The sequence below is a fragment of the Drosophila serrata genome, unplaced genomic scaffold (assembly GCF_035046125.1).
Source record: "Drosophila serrata isolate PLE 108 unplaced genomic scaffold, ASM3504612v1 contig_217, whole genome shotgun sequence".
In the NCBI taxonomy this organism is placed as follows: domain Eukaryota; kingdom Metazoa; phylum Arthropoda; class Insecta; order Diptera; family Drosophilidae; genus Drosophila; species Drosophila serrata.
In genome coordinates this window covers 1430015-1445277 of record NW_028257115.1, presented here as the reverse complement: position 1 = coordinate 1445277, position 15263 = coordinate 1430015, and the positions used below count along the sequence as shown (strand labels likewise).

The 15263-nt window shown below is 38.8% G+C and overlaps 2 protein-coding genes and 1 long non-coding RNA gene across 24 annotated transcripts in view; 1 reads left to right on the top strand and 2 right to left on the bottom strand.

The window, feature by feature from the left end:
* The window catches only part of Svil (Supervillin), a 154316-nt gene that overhangs the window by 126416 nt on the left and 12637 nt on the right, over positions 1 to 15263 (top strand). For 21 of the 22 annotated variants that reach the window (XM_086829593.1, XM_086829584.1, XM_086829595.1 and 18 more), the window contains 2 exons: positions 10334 to 10607; positions 10870 to 11025. In XM_086829593.1, the coding sequence (XP_086685719.1) occupies positions 10334 to 10607; positions 10870 to 11025 (430 nt within the window). Of the gene's footprint in view, positions 1 to 8516; positions 8629 to 10333; positions 10608 to 10869; positions 11026 to 15263 lie in introns of those variants that run through there. The other variant, XM_086829600.1, reaches the window with a different exon arrangement.
* LOC110188844 (putative cytochrome P450 4d20) lies at positions 779 to 5075 on the bottom strand. The gene is made up of 5 exons (XM_020958747.2): positions 2912 to 5075; positions 2458 to 2844; positions 1952 to 2021; positions 1685 to 1881; positions 779 to 1616 (listed from the first exon to the last, which is right to left on the bottom strand). The coding sequence occupies exons 1-5, from the start codon at positions 3072 to 3074 to the stop codon at positions 904 to 906; spliced, it is 1530 nt and encodes a 509-aa protein (XP_020814406.2). The 5' UTR covers positions 3075 to 5075; the 3' UTR covers positions 779 to 903.
* On the bottom strand, positions 11050 to 11784 carry LOC147644207 (uncharacterized). Its single transcript, XR_015270918.1, has 2 exons — positions 11643 to 11784; positions 11050 to 11077 (listed from the first exon to the last, which is right to left on the bottom strand). It is a non-coding gene; the product is annotated as an uncharacterized LOC147644207 (long non-coding RNA).

Below are 15263 nucleotides of genomic sequence, written 5' to 3'. Positions count from 1 at the left end.
CATAGATATACATATTAGCTTGTGCTTAGATATTTAAATAAATACTTGATTATATATTCAAGATAATCGAGTGCCGATAGGACCCAGGGAATATTCAATTGTCTTATAAGAAAACTTTTCAAAATCTATATAGTTTAATTGTTTAATATTTGAGTTTTAAATAGCTCAAACTGTGATCAAAGACTCACAACATAAATTAATACTTTTAAAAAGGTATTAATTAATCTAATCAAATGGTTGGTAAAGTTCAATGAACTTATTTAATCGAGGGCAACTAATAGTATTCCGATAATAATAATGGAAAAGCAACTTTGTAATTTAAAGTTGAATTGATGTACTACAGTAATCCCTCACAACAAGCGAATCTTTTGGTTCTGGAGTAAGTCACTTGCTCCTTAACTTTTAACTGCATTAATTTGCTAGGACTTTCAGAACTAGTTTATTTTTTAAGTGTCTTAATGTTTTGTTTAATTTTTGCTAATTGCGAAATTGAATTCCCTTATTATTTCTTTATGTAGCTCTGTCAACGGGGGTTAAAATATTTGCAACTGTGGGTTCAAGTTGTGTAAATGTTTGTTAATGGAGGGTCTTTAATTTCGGTGTTGTTGGAGCCCTCGTCTTTAAGGTATTTAAATTATTAAGATATTCCGTATCTTTCGATTTCCCTTTGAGAAAACTATAGAGTTTCACTTAGTCCAGGGTGTTGTCGATCAAATTGAGTGAAAAAAGTTTTCGATTTAAATCCATTTTTAAACTTTGATTTGTTAATGCACTCATATTCCTTTAAGCAAGGCTTTTTATTTATTTATTTATTTGATAATAATCTTAACAACTCTATATCACAAGTAACCCAGTTACCTTTAATTGAAACCTTAACCAAATGACTGAGAAAGTGGGCTTTCCCTATTTAAGATTTCTGGGCCGCAAACCCACATTAATGCCCGTGGACGAACGCAAGATGAAGTTCAGCATGGGCTTGACATCTTCCCCGAGGGGGAGTACTTCGTAGTATCTTATAACCTTGCTGATCAAAGATTTCATCTCCAAAATGGCAAACTTTTGGCCAATGCAGTTTTTGGGTCCGGCACTAAAGGGCACATAGGCGAAGGTCGCGTGGGCTTCCTCCTCTCCGTCCAGAAAACGTTCAGGCCTAAAAGTGAGCGGGTCTGGGAAGTAATCCGGATCCCGGTGGGCAAAGTATGGAACTAGATAAATGCTCGTGTTGGCAGGAATGACCTTTTCTCCGATAACCAAGTCCATGGTGGTGTATCTTCCAACTACGGGAGCTGGAGGATATAGACGCATGGTCTCCTTGATAACGCATTCCAGATACTTTAGCTCCGACAGCATCGTTTGGGTGACTGGAGTGGAGGGATCTTGACCAAGGACCTCTACTAATTCCTCGTATATGCGTTGCTGGATCTTCGAATTCCGGGAAATGGCGTACAGGGCGTGGGAGACACCACTACTGGTGGTGTCATCCCCCGCGAACATGAAGGTATCCACCTCCTCGCGGATGTCCGCATCGCTGAGGGGTTCATTGTTGATGGTCGCCTGGAGAAAGATGTCCAACAGAGCCATCTGTGACTTTCTGCCGATATCGGCATCACCTGGAACTGTGAGTAGAGAGTGATTTAGAAGAGTGAGTCAATAGCTTCCCTTGTGAATGATTCAGTGCACCCACCCAGTGGTCGGTAACTGCCGTCGGCTTTAGCCCGCTCCACCATTGCCCGCCGCTCGTGAATGACCTTGTCGGTGAATTCGTGCATGACGCGGATATCGTTCACGAGCTGCCGGTGGAGCAGTGGCGCCAACAGGGGGAAGAGCCAGTCGTAGCGCTGCGATACTTTGAACATGCGATCCGGTTGGATATAGACCACACTTAAGGGAGTGAGAACAGGGAAAGTGTTGAACACACATGAGTACTCATATATAGTTGGGGTATACTCACTTTTTGAGCGCCTTGATGTACGGAAAATCGGGGTCGTTCTGGGCATTCACCTGGACACCCATGGCGGCCTCTGCGAAAGAGTTTCATAAATCAATAACCGTTCATAATAGGTGGCACTGAGACCTACTGTTGGTTAGAGGAGAAGAGAAACTAAATATGGTTAAGTTATTAATCTGGGCTTAACCTAAGAGCAAAGGTACAAGTCGGCTTATATAAGCTTACAAAATAAAGAATAACATTTAGATAATAAACCGAAAGGGCAAAATTATATTACGCATCTTATTCAGAGTCTGTAAACTAATATTTAATACGGAAATTCCTACGTTTTATAATAAAAGTAAATGTAGATGTAGAGCGATAAACCTGAATAATTACTTCAAGCAATTTTGTTTTGTACTATATAAGATACATTTTCTGAGGGTATACAAATTAAATAAACCCGCTTATAGAGCTATTTTGTTCTAATTGGGTCTATAAATAATTCTATGTGACATAACAACACTCACCTGTGATTACATCCAATGCAGCTAAAGAAACATGCTGGATTATATCCACCGGTGTCTTGCCATCGGCCACCTCTCTAAGTTTCTCCACCAACACCCCGCTATTTCTGTCCATTATCTCCATATAGTGTTCCAGGACCTTGAAGTGGAAGGCATTAGTGAAGACCTTTCTCCTGGCATGCCACTTCCTGCCCGTGCTGACTAGAAGTCCATCGTTGAGGAAGGGTCGTAGAAAACGATAGAGTTGACCCTTTTCCAAGAGCGTGGTACTGGTTAGAACTGTTTCAATATCCTTAAGATCCTTTGTATACACTGCGCATTCACCGAGAACCCAAAAGCAAAAGCTCTTGCCATATTTCTCAAACAATTCGTCCCCATATTGAAGGAAATCTGAAAAGGGACTTAGTTTTCATGCGTGCTCTGGGATGAGACTTATAGGAGAAGTCTGGGGACATACTCTCCGCTCCCAGGGACAAAGCCTGGATACCACATCCTAGGATCGGAACTGACAGGGGTCCCTTGATCTTGGATTTGGCCAAGGTTGTGACTCGATGGCGTTTTCGTACAAAATCCCAGGCGAGGAGCAAGATCAGAGCGCCTGCAATCAGGGTTAGCCACATTGCAGCTACTGTAATTGTTGTTCTTCTTGATGAAAACCTCCCAGCGGAGATTAAGTCTAGAGACTAGCCAGAGATCGCTTTCACTTTCTACGTTGTGAACGCTGCAGTGTTTGTCGCTCGACTGTCTACTAATTACAATTTGTGTGTTCTTATAGCTCGATTCTCAATAACCCAACTCTCGCATAACTTAAACTTTATCCCTTTTATCTAGTTAATCGAGGTCTGTTATTAATATTGCGATAATAATAATGGTAAAGCAACTAGTGCAACAAAAACTTGCCAATTAAAATTGTAATTTATGCACTACAGTAATCGCTCACAATCGCTGCGATAAGGAGGGCACCCAGGAAACAGTAGCCTCTTCCAGTGAGCAGAGCAAGGCACTTGACAAGCCACCAGTTCAAACCTTGCTCCTCTTTTCCTCCCCAATTTTCCCGGTAGGGAAAACAGCTGTGACAATCGGAGCGAGGCGACAAGACACGAGACCTAGGCACTGCACTCAGAAATAAATATTGAATACAAACAAAAGAATGTTAATTAATGAGGAAAAAATATATTAAGATGTTACAATATTTTTCTTATATTTTTGAGATATTTTTATATGCATTGCTGCCTAGTTTTCGAATTTTATTTATAAACATTTATTAACCATGTATTTTTAACTAAGTGAAATCTTTAATGTACAAGTTTAGTTGTTTTTTTTATTATATTTTTAATGCAATACTATTTGTTACAAGCTATAGTTTTGTTTCTGACTGAATGAGTAACATTTTAAACACTTGTGCTTTTCAATTTGTTGCTCTTAGTTCACTTTTTCACAGTGTAGTAGGGCCCCGCAGTTGAATAAACTGCGATTTGCTGGTAGTTCTGGCTGCCGTTGTTCCCGGTTAACTCGTTGAACTTGACGGCAGAGTTCATTGGAGTTGAAGTAGGAGACAAGACCCGACCAGACCAGACCAAAGCGAAAGACTCACCGGCGGAGACAGTCGCAGAGCGGCAAGTACATTCACTTGGCGGTCAATTAAGGCACTCGGATGACATCCGCACATGTTGTTCCATTGTTTGTTTGTCATTCTGAGGGCCTGGCCAAGAACAAGAACGAACCGAGCTGAAAGCCAAAACAAGTTATCAAAACGTCGAAACCCCGAAAGAAGTTTACCTCCGATGACGCTGTTCCTCTGACGCCAGCGGAACGGTAAATGGGAGCGTCACATTGTTTATATACATATATAACTATATATATATATATATATATATATCTTTTCCTACGCGATACCAGATATAAGTAGAAAGAAAAGCAAACGCTGTTTAAATTGTAGACCATCTTGAAAATCGTTGACTCACGTTGTTCTCAGGGAAACTGAAGCAGAAAGCGGAAGAATTTCACGCCAAAGTAATGGTATAGGTAATTATGCGGGTCCCACAGACTTTGGGGGGAAAAACAAAAAGAAAAGGAAAACTCAATCAATAAGTGCACACGCCCATGGGGGGGGGGAAAACAGGGGAAAAACCGTGACAGGCACGTAGGCATAACCGAAAATGCAACAACCCCGAAATAAGAAGACTCCCCTTTATACACGCAAAGAAAATATAGTCACCAATTAAGCTCTAACTTAGTAATTTTGTGGCTCTTAATACATAATTACAATTTGGAAGTAGACTTAAAAAAAAATCCAATATTAAGCATTAAAATTCTATATGTATCTTGAATTTCTTGTGTAGATTTTAGATGAATTGATGTCTGGTTCGATCTTTTACAGGGTTTGGGGTTTCTTTGTTTGCTTTTGTCCGAAAAACGCATGTTTCCTGCTTCCGCTGCACATGGCTCTTCCGTTGTCGAGTCACTCAACTGGCTTTCAACAACCAAAATCCACCCAAGAATCATCCCACCCACACACACCACACACAACCCCTGGGAAACACTCTAACCCATCGGAAGACCCAACAAAGAGGAGAGTTTGTTTTGACGCATTTCCATTCGGCTTTTTCGGGGGTTACCCCCGGCAACCGGCAAAACAGAAAGGAAACGAAAACATGTCTGGGGATCCCTGACTTGGAGTGGGATTGGGTCCATTTGTATGGTGGAGAAGGGCTACTCACTGGAGGGTTGTTGCCGGCGACAGCACGTGTCTGGCAAACTGCGCCTGCTCGTGGAATAACATGAAACAGCTGACCGGCAAAAGGTTTAGCAACAAAGTTGCCAAAGCTGAAATGTTGCTGAGGCCTTAACCCATGAAGACAAGTGGTTAGAAATTATGGTTCTCTCAAAAAACCCTTATATAAAGTTAGATATTTAAAGATTAAAAAGGAAGAAAAGGTAGATACATTTTTTTAAACAATTTCTTGCTTAGATTTTGACCTTTTACACCGTAAGCCAGATGGCAAACATAGCCAAATTTCGATTTCACAAAAGAGTATTCATAGAGCAAAAAGCAAAAGAAGTCGCGACACCTTGAACTTGAGGTGAAATTTTGGCTCTTAGCCCGAGAGTAACAATTAAGCAATATTTTTTTGGCTCAAGACAAAACAAAGACCCCACCGAGTTGGCAACTATTTTTAAACCTTTCGCGGGGTTGGCCTAATGAAATGTCGAATGGCCGGACACAAGAGCAAAACAGCAAAAATGGCAAAACTAAAAAGCGAAAAAGCGACTTGAGACTTGCAAAGAGACCTCAGTGGAATCAGTCAGGCTGTAAGCCCATGTTGACGTTGTAATTTTGCATCATTACCGCCAAGTAAATTGCGGCGTGGGAAAGTCAAACCAAAGCGAACTTGAATCTTGGATCTATGGGATCTCTCGGGATCTGTTGGGATCTCTTTAAGTCTCTTGGGGTCTCCGTTCATTGTCTGATGAAAGCTTCATTACCTTTCATTGCTCTCATCTAGCGCCTTTCGTGGGTAATTGCCACTCTTTTGGATCCCGAAAAATCGGAGCAACTAACAGAGTCAGCGAATTCGATTCACAGTCTGGCATAATTTGTTGCATAAGTTGATTTTCTGCTTACCTGGTGATTTATGTGACGCGAAACATTACCTGCAAAATCACCTGAGGTTCATATGTGGTTGCACTTGGAGAAATATTGGGTTTGCTTTTGGTTTAAGTTCTTTTATGATAATAGAAATCAAGAAAGGAAACTAATACTTATATGACAATTTTTTCAGACAAATCAAATCTTAAAATAATCATTAAATTCAATTCGAAAACCATTTAAATGTTACTTTTTACAAGGTTTATAAATCTGCATACTCAGTTTAATATTTAAAAAAAATTTCATTTTTATCAAATTTTTACCCCAAAATTTTAACGATGTATTCCCTTAAAAATTTCGAAAAAATGTGTAACATTTTTTTCTCGCCCGGATATAGCTAGATCAATTCGGCCTTTGATGCTGATCAAGAATATATATAATTTATAGGGTCGGAAATGACTCCTTCATCGAGTTTTAAGATTCTGACTGAAATAAGAGTACCTTGAAATGATAGAATGAAAATAGTATATTAAAAATTCAAAATTTCATTCAACTTACTCTGTTTCTGATTCTTTATAATAAATATAGTTGGAAATCTATAAAATTACAAGTTTATACAGAAATAAACATTTTAATTTCCCCAAGTGCTGCCATATGATCCGTCTTGATTTTTTTTTTATTGCGGTTTACCCATCAAGTCTGATGCTTCTGTGGGCCATATATCATATTTTATATTTTATTAGCTGCGAGATATTATTATTTTAACTTATTTCTGCCTCAACTGCGGCTTTAACCTTGTTGTTGAAAACCGCTCGAACCGTTGCCGTTGCCAGGGCCGTTGATTTATTAACGCTTTTATATCTCGCATTGAGCACTTGACATAGAGTCTGTATTCCGATGCCAATGACAGAGACCTTTCTGCGGGCGATCGCGAGTGCAGCCAGGTAGTTTCTGCATAATATACTTAAATATCTCCACGAGTGTTCTCCACATTGCCTTTAATAGTTTTGCATAAATTTTCAACACCTTGGAGGGAATCTCTGCATTTACAACTCCATTAGAGTCTGCAGAAGTGAAGAGATGCCGTGTGAGGGGCTCGTAAAGTCAAGGCTTGATGGCGTGCAATTATTTATGCCGCGCCAAATAGTTTATAAAACAATTCATTTTGTTATATCATTAAGGGGGGCCCCTTAACCCGCACTCTCTTACTCTATTATAAGATAGAGAGACTGCCTGCCGCATTGCCAAAGTGATCGCGTGATCTTGGTTCACATTCACTTTTTGCAAAGGAAAAAACAAAAACAAAAGACTAATAAAAAAAGAAAGAAAAGAAATTTTAATTACCTCCCAGCGTAATTCAATTACAAAATGTGAGTGAATGATCAACGATCCTTGGGATGGTTTCTAATTATATACAAAAGAGACGTCTCAATTTCATGAAAACAGATTCACTTTGAGGCTTAAATTTGAACAGTTTAGCTTTTTCCGCATTTATGGGTGCGTCTGCGTTGACCGCACCCAAAAGTTTAGCACTCAAACTAATTGCTTGCTAAACGCTTTCCAAAGGGCAATTACTGCATTAAGAAACTATAGATATCAGAGGAAAATACTGGGGAGAAAAAGAAAAGCCCAGGAGGAACCATTCGCGTGTCTGCACTTTGACCTATGACTTTGGCCAGAGATAATCCCTCCACTCACTCCAACGTTCGTCTGCATTTCAACCATTATTCCTCCATTATTTCATTATTCCATCGACCAGGCTCTTACTTTGACTTCACGATTCAGCAGTTGTGGCTAAACTCTGAACTTTTAGCAATGCCATTTTCCATGTGGTTATGCATGGTAATTGAATTCGAGTTTGAGTTGGGACTAGAGATTTTTTTAAGAGGAGTTTCAGTTGAGGTTTAAGCTGGCGGATCAGGATTTAGGAGGTGCTAGGAAGTCCTAGTAAGGAAATGTTGTTATTTGTTAATATATATCCACAGTTAAAGTAATTCCTTCTTATCTATCTTTAATACATTTTGATTCATACTCAATTTTCCCTCGGTTAATTGTTAATTGATATCCAAAGTTAAAATAATTCCTTATCTATTTTGGATACACTTTGATTCCCACTCAATTTTCCCTGAACTCTGTTTCAATATCAGTTAATCCCGGCTTATCTAGATAATATATTTCTTGATTTCAACCAGTGGGTGACAAAGTGACAAGGCGGCTCAGGTAGACGAGGTCCGAAAACCCAGCACCTGGTCATTTGCTTGGCCTGTCTTTCGGTTCGCTTCAGTCCGAAATTTTCCAAATTAATATGCAATTTAGCTGTCAGCGCGTCTCTCTGTTTATTTACCTGCTTTTTCGATGGGCACCTGGAAGGAGAATCTGAGATATGTATCTTGAACCTAGCCCAGGTTGCTCGCTTTTGCAGTGGGCTCACCTCAGCTCAGCTCACCTCAGCTCAGCTCAACCATTCGCCATTCGTCTCTCGGAGTTCGTCGCGTGCAGTCTTGCTTTTCAAGTGAATTCGCTTTTCCAGCGACTCCAAAAACAGAAATCGAAACCAAAAAACAAAAGAAAACACGTGCAGTGATGTGAGTGAGCTTCAAGTGCTGGTGGGAAATTTAATTTGAGTAGTTTATTTAAACTAAATACAACAAATCATATTGTCGCATTAACTATCCCCTTAACTTCATCTCTTCCTTTTAGGTTAAATATTTTCTAAATCAATTATTTGGCAGCTCAGATGCATCTTGTTTTCCCCCACTGAATTTTCCTTGCTTGGCCAAATCAAAACAAGTTTCCATTCTTAGCGGTTATTCTGTTTTTTAATGCCGTCTGTCGTTCCGAATAATCCGTGACATATATAAATGTTGGGGTTTTTCTTTTCTTCTGTTTTTTTGCTGGACTCTCTTGACTCACGCTGCGAGATAAAGCTCAGGGGTACACAGAATCCCAAGTCGTATCCAGAATTCAGAGCTCACAATGTACCGAAACATGTCCGGTGACTAATAAGTGTCTGTGTCCGAGTTTTGACTTTTGTGAAAAATCTTTCAGTCGTTCTTAACGGTTTTGCTTACAACAACAAAAGATACAAAAAAAAAAATAAGAGGCAACGCCTGCGAGGCAATTTTTTAGTTTGCCAAAGATACACAGATAGAATCTGGAATCTCGTTTTGCTGAGACAAAGACCCGCTTTTAATCAATGGAAGTGCCGAGTGGAGTATAGCGTTATGCAATAGATCAAAGATCAAAGATTCCAGTTGAATTCTATGCCATTTATAACAAGCAACACAATTGTTAAATATTTATAAGATTCTAGTCATAGATTTATCAATGGAAATACAACAAAGGAGTCTAGAAATAAATACTAACAAAATGTATATTGCTTTCAAAAGGTTTTGTAACAATTTTAATACAAATACTTAAGAATATAATATTCCCAAGAAATCGAAATATCTAACACATTTTCTACTTCACTTCAAATGTCACTTTGTTGCTTTTTGGAGGCTTAATACTTTCGAGGATAATCCCGCGAGCAATCAACTTGTCTCATTAACCTCCCGCGGTTCGTTTACGTTAACATCTGTCTGACGAGGCAATAAAAATGGGTTTCTGCCATAAGAAATAACAATAACCGATCCAATCCAATGCAATCCGGCGACCATTCGCACAAGAAGAAAATTCCATGGCCATCTAGGAGGAAAATCGCTGGGTGCCCAGCGCTTAATAAATGGCCATGGATGGTCCCCGTCCTCTATTAAAGGAGAAAGTTGGCTTTGGCTCTGGCTTTGGCTCTTACTTGGGCCTTGGTTTGGCGGGAAAGAAGCACAAGAAATACAAAATCTCAGAAACAGAAAAATAAAAGACAAAACCTCCTCTTCGCCTGTCGATTCAACGATCGCCGCTTCCTGTGCATTCTATTCCAAGGGGGACGATGAACAAATAAGGCCTTGCTCATTAGTGGCTGGGAAAACGCCATGTCACGAGTTTCCTATTAATGGTTTTGTGTGTGGGGGAAAATGGGAACGGATTGTGGCGAGTCCATTGAGGAAAAACGCACGTTTTTAGCCATTACCCGATTGCATTTGTAACCGGCGAATATGCAGTATCTTTCATCTGTTTCTAAACTTTATACAAGTTTCTCTACATTCCATTTATATATATTTCTTTTTTTTACATTTTAAATGCTAATTCTTGGTTAAATTTATTACCCCATAATATATAACTTAATTGCCAGTCTCTTAAGCTATTTTCAACAGCATTTAACGATCCCATTTGCATCTTTTTTTGTTGCAGAAATCTTGTTGCGAAAAGCAAAAGTCACTCGGCCATCTCGGCCCCCCTCGGTCTTGGCCCCCAGCTACCACCCCTTCCCCTCGGCGGCGGCTTTGTCAAATTGCGTCATGTAGCCAAGGAGGAGGAGGAGACACCCACAACTAGTAGCACATCAGCAAAGGAATCACCAGAGAAGCAACTATATCAGGAGCAGGACGAAGCTTCGGGAGGAGACTCAACGCATCCAACGGCTTTGCCTGAGTTCCTCAAAGGTGTGCAAAGATCATCAACTGAGGTTAGTATAAATTCTATATAGAAATGTGGAATCGATTTAGAAACAATTAATAACTTGTTTATTTATTGTTTTAATTATAAACATTTTGCATTCTTGCTTGTACTATAAATACATTATCAGTTCCCCCTTCTTTTCATCTAATTGTACCTGACCCAGTGTCAATTAAATCGATTCACATGTGACTTTGTGCCACCCGTGCATGCTCGACTCATCCACTATAATCGAATGCAATAATCAATCAATCCTCCATCCATTTATCCAGGTCATGGGCCCCGATCAGCGCTCACTCTCGATCGCCAAGACCGGCTCCATTGCGGAGCGTTTGGCGGCGCTGCAGAAGAGCGGCGAGGACGATTGGAGGAAGCGCATCTCCAAGCGCGATGAAGTCGACGATGTGCGACGTGAAAACTTCGTGAACGTGAGTACTCAGCACTTGTAAATATTGCGCATCTTAAAGATACTTGGGTACACTTGAAGATAAAGAAGATACCATATTTAAAGACAAGTTAATTATAAAGTAAGGGATACAATAGTGATTGAATTGCTTTGAGAATATTTAAAATGGTGTTAAAAAGCAGGCAATTCATCGATTAGGAACCTGTTTTATTTTAATGGCATAGTTTTTGAGTCCTATTTCAATTGTTTTCACCTCTATAGTTATTTCTTCCTCTAATTTCATCTGATAATTTTAATGTTTTTAGTAAAGTTAATGCTTTTTTTCATTGTGCATCCCCTGAATTCCGCTGTGGGTTAAGCAGCCACGCATGTGGCGGCTGTGGACCGCAACGGATCTTGATCGCCTGGGATCTCTTGAATCTCAAATCCCGATCCCGATCTCGATCTCGATCGCAATTGCGTGAAAATTGCTTCCTTATTGCTAATCGTTTTGTTTATTAACGTTGCGCTTTCCTCTGCTATTTGTGCAATGCCTCGCCCGTTGTTCGTGCAATGGCAACTGAGCGTTAAACCTGACGGCAATGACATAATAATGCGAAAAGTGCAAGTGATACCAACCACGATCGAGTAGGAACTTACCTGGGTGTGGAGTTGTGGCAGCCGAAGACATGGTTGTGTGACTTACATCTCTCTTTGTGGGCTAGGGAAGTGACATAACTGGAAGAGTGATTCGCCAGATAACATGTATTTGTATCTTGTTTATGAATAATCAGAATATTCCTTAGTCATCCAGTTAAGGTGCAAGGAAAGTAGATCATGGTCTCTATAAGAATTTACAGATAAGAATGAACTCCTTTAAAGCTTGCAAATAATATTTGCCATGATTGCAATATATATAAAAGAACTGATATAAATGATTTTAATACTCATGCAGGGTATTATAATTTAAGTCAGAAGCTTATTACAATTGGAACGTGTCATTTCCGTCCCTTTAAGTCATATATATTCTTGATCAGCATCAACAGACGAATCTTTCTAGGCATGTCTGAGAGAAAAATAATTTTTCAAAATGTTTAAGGGGTTAGATCGTTAAAATGGATAAAAATCGTATTTTTTTTTAAATTTTGAATTCAGTCTGCAGATTTATTAACCTAATGAAAACTAACACTGAAAAGGTTTCCGAATTAAAATCAATGCTTTTTTTTTGCGTATTTATAAGTATTTTAAGCTTTGATTTGTAAAAAAAAGTTTCATATACAAAAATAAGTAAATATCGATTTAAAGAATGCAAATATAAATATTTTAAGCTTAGTTATGGTCGATAATCGATTGGATCTCATATTTCGATTTCAAATGGCAAATGTGCACAAATTTCGGCTTTTTGAATTTAATTTTCTTTCTAGTTTTTATATTCTAAGTCTAATTATTTCTATATATTTTTCTGTATATTTAATTATTAATATTTAATATATTTTTCAAAAGAAGATTGCACACATTACTTTACCTAACTTTACATTTTGTATAAGAGTATTTTACATGGATTTTACACACTTGTATAAGAGCCAGAGTAAATGCTGCATACTGTTAGGCGGCAACTATCTCATAGGGGCGCCACTTGCATCGCTTTCCAAACGAAATCGAACTTTTTGCACCTTTTTTGCTGATTTTTTCCTTGTTTTTTTTGGGGAAGTGCAAGTTTGGCTTTGCAAATGTTTGTTTTCACTCAGCCAGCCGAAAGTCTTTACCACTTTTGTCGCATTATTTATGGGCATGGGCACTTGGCGAATCAAAATTGAACGTCGTTTGGTGACTGTCAATTAGCCAAACCGCTAGCTTTTAGCGACGCGACATGGGGTTTAGTGAACCCGTTCCCCAACTCCCTTTCTTTTCTGCCATTAAACGGTTACTTCTGGTTCATAATTATGCGGGTTTCCCCGCCCTTGGTTTCCCATCCCCCAACTATATGTGTATATATTATATGCAATTGCCCGAGTAATCTCGTTTAATTACTAAGGGGACACCGCCGACGTTGTCGAGCATGAGCTTGGATGGGCTTAGTCATTCCATCTCATCATCTCGCCGGATAGTTGGGAAAACGATCTTCCTCTGACCCACACACACACACACACATCAAACAAAGTTCAAATTGTTGCCCTTCTCTTCCAGAAAATGAGTTCTTAAACGGAAGCCTCAAGTGTGGTTTACTTTTCTTGGCTTCGTTGTTATTGTTTTCGTTCCTACAGCTGTTTCTGTTTCTGTTTCGGTTATCGTTCTTGTTGTTATTATTGTCAGCAAATTACAAGATAATCGGAAGTTTGTTTTATACACTGAGATATATATTTGGATATATTGTCAAAGAATTTAACTTCAAACGATATAATAATTCTAAAACTATTATTTATAATTTTTCAAAGTTTTTATTTTGCTTTCTTTTTATTGTATTTTTGATCAGTGTTCTTAAAAAAACTACAGTGGAACAAGGTCATTGGGCTTATATTTAGAAAGAAAAAACACATTCATCATCTGGAAGTGATAGAGTTTCCTCCTCAAAAGTTCTACCCTCATTTTCCGCCACACGACACTTGACGCCCATTATAGTGCAATTTATTAATAATTAAGATGAATTTCTGTCTTAGGGCACCGCCGACTCTCCCACTTTTTCTCTGCTCCGATGGATCTGCGTAGTCGCATTCAGTCGGATTCATGCCCCGTTTAACAGACATATGTCCCAGGTGGCGCATGCGCAATTAGCCTGGCCAACTCAGTCACCAAATCCCCAGGGCGAACGTGTCAAAACAGACATCGAGAGAGAGAAAGATCCCTGGCAATTTAGAACAATCTAAGAGGCCAAGATCGTAGAAAGCTGGAAAGCGCATAATAATGAAGGCAGCATACAGGAGATTCGGTGCCCCAGCAGGGCAGCTAGAAATATAAATGTATCTAGGTAGAGGCACTCGCTCCTGCTCCTCCAGTTTCGAGGCGTCTGCCAACTTCCATTTTGCCATAATTTTCTAAACTTGCCTTGTGGGCTGTGGCTGAAGAAGTAACATCAGTTAAAACAGCAGCCACATTGGACTAGTCCTACCATACACTATGAGAAAGAATTCATTTCTGGTAAAACTTGATATATAAATAATATACATCTTGAAATCTGTATTCAAGATGTAGTATTTTATACAAAAGCATCAATTAAATATAAAATATCAGGAGACACATTAAGTTATTTATTTTATTATATAAATAAATAAATAAATCAAGAGACACAAATAATTAAAATCGGGAAATTTGACTTGAAGTTTTAGAAGTATTCATAAGTTTCTAAATATACCTTCTTGCTTGGTAATTTTTATTTAAAGTGCAGCAAGAAATACAACATCAAAAACTAAACTAGCTACGAGAAGCCGAGGTTTATATACTCTGCAGTTTTGCAATTCAACTATGGGATGGAATTGGAATTCTATCATAACTAAGTAAACACATTTTTGAATCGATAATTACCACAAATCAAAGTTTAAAAATCTCATAACTAGGCCAAAAAAGCATTAATTTTTATTCGGAAAGCTTTGCTATGTTAGTTTTTATTAGGTTAATAAATCTCTATACTCAATTTAATATTTAAAAAAATTCAATTTTTAAGCAATTTTTTTTTTAGTTTTAACATTTGTAACCTTTGATAAAAATTTCTAAAATTTGAAAAAAATTTCTAAAATTTATTTTTCAACCAGACATTCCTAGAAGGATTCACCTGTTGATGCTGATCAAGAATATATATGGAGTGGGAAATGACTCCTTCATGGCGTAGCAAGCTTCTGACTAAAATGATAATACCCTGGGGAAGGGTATAGAAAAAAGGGAGGCTAGCGAAGGTTTCTTGTGGTCCGCTTCTAACTGGCAGTGGTTGTTGGGCTCGGGACAGTGTCTGTGTCTGGTCCACGGCATTTGATCTCCGTTCCGATCTTGAACGTGCTCATCTTCCAGCTGCAGGCCTCGCCCCGCTTCGCCTTCTCTTAACTTGGCTTGGGCTGTTGTAAATTGTTTTGTAAATTTGATATACTTGCAGTTTTTGCAGCGATGCTCCTCCCAAAGCTCCTCCAGCTACTTCATTATTATCATTGTTGGGGCTCCATCTCCGGCTATAGTTGCTGCTGTACTTGTTCATTAACCCCCGCCGATGTTGTTCATAAACGTCTAAAATCAACTGCACGCTCTTGCCCTCTGTTTTCTCCGCTCTGTATCTGTATCTGTATCTGTATCTGTATC